The sequence below is a fragment of the Diospyros lotus genome, chromosome 10, assembly GCF_014633365.1.
Source record: "Diospyros lotus cultivar Yz01 chromosome 10, ASM1463336v1, whole genome shotgun sequence".
Lineage (NCBI taxonomy): Eukaryota > Viridiplantae > Streptophyta > Magnoliopsida > Ericales > Ebenaceae > Diospyros > Diospyros lotus.
In genome coordinates this window covers 6,104,785-6,109,231 of record NC_068347.1, presented here as the reverse complement: position 1 = coordinate 6,109,231, position 4,447 = coordinate 6,104,785, and the positions used below count along the sequence as shown (strand labels likewise).

The 4,447-nt window shown below is 34.8% G+C and overlaps 1 protein-coding gene across 1 annotated transcript; it reads right to left on the bottom strand.

Annotated features, from left to right (window-relative positions):
• Positions 1-618: 618 nt before the first annotated feature.
• Positions 619-3,485, bottom strand: LOC127811061 (uncharacterized). Its single transcript, XM_052350776.1, has 9 exons — positions 3,456-3,485; positions 2,349-2,723; positions 2,063-2,204; positions 1,818-1,970; positions 1,639-1,731; positions 1,504-1,558; positions 1,335-1,419; positions 788-1,155; positions 619-712 (listed from the first exon to the last, which is right to left on the bottom strand). Exons 1-9 carry the CDS (start codon positions 3,483-3,485, stop codon positions 619-621), a joined length of 1,395 nt encoding a protein of 464 aa, XP_052206736.1.
• Between the last annotated feature and the right edge of the window lie 962 nt (positions 3,486-4,447).

Below are 4,447 nucleotides of genomic sequence, written 5' to 3'. Positions count from 1 at the left end.
GTTTTGCTTAAGTGGAATAAATGTACTGATTTTGCCAGTGTAGAACTGATCCGATAGTGTTTTAACTCGTAATGACACATACGGCGTTATGATAAAACTAAAACGGCTTATCTACTGTAACGGTCATATCTTGCTTAAGTGGCATAAATGTAGTCATTTCACGAGTGGAGACCCCATCTAATATATCATAAGAGACAAATAAAAATATTATAAAAAAAATTATTATTATTATTATTTTTGAGACATAACAAAAACTGTGCATTATTATTATTTTTTAGACATTACAAAAATTGAGATAATGCATTCCACAAATGATATTGCATTCATTATCATTTAACCATACATAAACATGAGTTACAAAATAACTTATAAGACAAAATAAATGATATATATAGCTTATGTACCATACATAAACATGCATTTCCCACGTCGAGGATATTGAAAAAGCTATATGTCCACAAAATTGCCCATAAAAAAGCTAAGTTATGGCAAAAATGGCTAGCAATGTGTCAAATTTTACATTAGCAATGATAGAAGCAATTTTACAAAAGAAAAACCATACTATCTACTCTAAGCGTCAAAATGCCATGCAAAAATTTCAGCTGCCATTTTTATCCTCTACATTATCATATGTTCAGCCTGAACAAGACTCAGGTCTAGTCCTGCAAACGAAAATTCGATGAACTTCATTGTAAAAACCCCACAATCAGATCTGCAAAGCAATTGAGATGTATTTTTAGTCAAACAATCAACGCACACAAACCAGTGTTTCACTGAAAATACTTACCCATTGTTTTGTTCAGGAAGTGGTCTGACCCTTTTATGCTTGAGCATTGATGTGTTGTAGTTCTCATTGACGTGTAGTTTCATAAGCCATGGTATGACCACCCGTATGGGCTTCATGTAATTGCTAAGCTGGGCATCATGTACTCTACTTGGTAAGCTATCCAAGATGTTGATTTGTCGCTCTTGCAGGTTGACCTCGATTGCAAACCAATGTGATCTCGAGATACAATATGGAAGATAAAGATAACGACAAATACTCCAAGGTTTTCCTAGACTGGGAATTACCCCTTTAACGTAATTAACCAGCTCTTTGCCAAATTCATACTCCAAATTTTTCCTGCCAGGATTCCCCATTTCATGGTAGGCCTTCTTCACAAATTGCCAAAATCCAGAGTCCATAATGGCACAATCTTATCGAAAGAGTTTTTCATACTTCACTGCTCGCTCTCTTATATGAAATAATGCCGAATCCACATGCTATACATAAAAGCACAATTAATAATTTGAAATCAAATATTAACATATAAAACTTACAAAATTCTGCTTACGTCATCAATAAGCCACCCGTTCTCATTAAGCAAATCATCAAAAAAATTCCTCTGAACGTCACAGATTGCTAATGGCATATCGTCACTGTATAATAGAGACGATAGAAAAATCAGAACTTTAGTGAAGACCGAAGAGCACTAGGAGAAGGTTAAGAAGAGAATACATTACCTTGGTGAAGCTTTTTCCAACCACTTTGTGAGATCACTGACTTTTGCAGGATCCACTTCTCGAAAGGGTTCAAACACCTTGACATTCAACAACTTCCTTCTCTTTAAGGGTTGGTGAATGGGGAACACAATGCACGTGCTCTCCTCTTCCTCCTATGCCCTCTTCCTTTAGGTGATTTATCATTTATATCATCCTCAAGAAAAATAGCACAACATTCTCCCAGTTCACCTATAAATTGGGTAAAACAATATTCAGTTGACAAATCATTTCATACATCAAAAGTTGCTTTCATATTCAATCTACAAATTACATACATTTAGTGCAGCTTTCTGCAAGCTGCTCTGGTTGATTTGGCATCACAAACTCAGCAGGAACCTGCTCATCCAAATTGTGCTTAGAATCTGTGATCAACATACGAGGCATTCGTTGGTAAACAATTATGGCAGTTGAAGGGTTTGAGAGCTTGCCTGCGAAATGAGGTCAATCAAAATTTAATTATTTTCAAGACTTTGCGAAACGAAAAAATAAACCTGCAAAAAAAAAAAAAACAAAAACCAACCCTCATTAGCTTCTTTTATTGGCGTGACTTGTTTTTCCTCGTAAGTGCAGTCTTCTACAATCCCTGAGTTTTTTACTACAGCCTCAAACACACGTTCTTCCTCTTGCCCCTTGTAATCTTCAGGGACATTGCCTCTTTTTGACTGAAACCCATCTTTTTCAACCAACTAGAGCAACCTATCAATTTTGGTCTCCATCCGGTCACATCGACCTGTTAATTGATCAAATCGATCTGTTATCACACGTATCAGCCTCCTCTCAAGTTCTCTTATTTCTTCTCTATCAACCTGAGTTACATTATTATTATGAGAAGAGGATGGTCGATCGCATGGCTGATGGTGCATGGAAACAGATGGTGCATCTTCCTTAGACTCCTTTCCTATTTCTTCATTCAAGCTGTTATCCACTCTGGAATCTTCTACATCATCAAGAGGGGTCATTCCCTGCCAAAATTCTTCGTCAGCTTCTTTCAATGTAGGAACTAATGTGCGATTTACCTTGACCTTCATCATTGTAATTTCATATTCCAAAAACTTGTTAACTTTTTCTCCTTTTCGCATAGGCTGCTCAAATTCCCACCCTAACATTCTTGGAATTCTATCACCTTCTACTTTGTGAGCAAACTCCTCTCCAAGACCGGGAATTGTTTCCAACGCCCAAATCTGTATAAAGGAAAACATTTCTTACAGTTTACAAGTTAATTAGAACATTATACAAAAAAAGAATTTTGAAAACTATTACCATGATTGCAAGTGGAAATCCATGAAAGTTGTATGGATATCGATCATTTTTCCACATTGCTTCAACTTTTTCCCCAAATCACTTTTGAATATCGCAATTGTATATTTATATGATCTCTTTCCCCAGACGTAGTTGTTGAATCGATCTAGATCATCAACCAAATAAAACCACCACAAGTTCAAATTTGTATTCTCTTCAGTGGCCAACAAAACATATGCCAAAATTAAAAGAAGGCCCAGCTTGAACTTGTCAGGCTGATCACTACATTTTTGGAACGCACTCAATAATTGTTTTCTCGTTATTTTTCCTTTATTCTTCTTGAAGTGATTCTGCAAAAGATGACATTGTAGGCCTAAGCTCTCATCCTCAAATTCCAATTCTCCAACTTTAAGGCCTGTAACTAAAGTGAACTGTTCGAGCCCAAATCTTGCAAGCTGGTTCCCAAATTTGAACCATACTTCATTCTCTTTAGAAGTCTTGACCGACCTAAGAATCAACTGGTGAACTATTTGTAGAGCTATTTTCATGTTTGCAACATTGAATAAGTGTCCAAAGCATGATTTTGTAAAAAGGTCTTTGTGTTCAGCATCTAAACTGTAATACACATCGTGAATCATTTGTATCCTACATCGGTTACTTATTTTGCCACGTACCCTGTCTTTAACATCAACTACATACTCCATCTTTATGTTCTGCAGAACACAAAAAAATAAATAAATAAATACATCAATTTTAGGTTTTAAAAGCAGTTAATATGTATAGTTGACGAATCATATATAGTTAACTCACAAGTGAATAAGCTAATCTTCTGGATTTATTAGATAAAAGTTGGTCTGAATTTATTCCCTTAGAAGTAAGTTCTAATTTTACTGACAAATGAATAAAAAAATAGAATAGTTCCATAGCAAAATGCAAATGAATCCTGATTACAAAAATAGAATAATGACAGATGATGCACATGTGTTCTTCATATGAACTGCATCCTTAGAAGTAAGTTACACTTTTATTTTAGTTAACAGTGCTATGCAGTTCATAGGTAACAACCAATTGTGCATAATTTCCAAGTTTTGGGTAGGTGTCTGCATTTTTACCCATGCATTTCTTTTTACTGTTTGTTTGTAAAATAAATCTATGATCTATAATATCCTTTTATAAGTCAATAGGGTTGAGTGAAGATCATTGCATTATTGGATTGACTTGCAATAAAATTGTGCTAGGTTTTCATCTACTTAATATGTTTGATGGTAGGGTACCCTAATAAAGTTAACTCTCATCGGCAATCTTAGCCATCAATTATGGGTTATTATCATTGCTGTCAAAAAATTTTAATAAAGAAACCCTCTAAAAGGAAAATTTCATAAGATGCTTATAAGGCCAACTATGTTATATGGAACATCATTTTGAGCAGTAAAGCATCCATATGTGCAAAATATGAACGTAATAGAGAAGAAGATGTTACGGTAGGGGTGTAGCAATACAAGAAAAGATAAAACTAAAAATAAGGTCATTCATTTATAACAAGGTTGGAGTAGCTCTTATTGACATGCTCTTTTACCTATTTGTGAAGAATAATGCAGATTGCCTGTTTTCAAGTGAGGGTAGATAAAATTATGGTGAATTCTGCATTACTGTAGTTCAAGAAAAG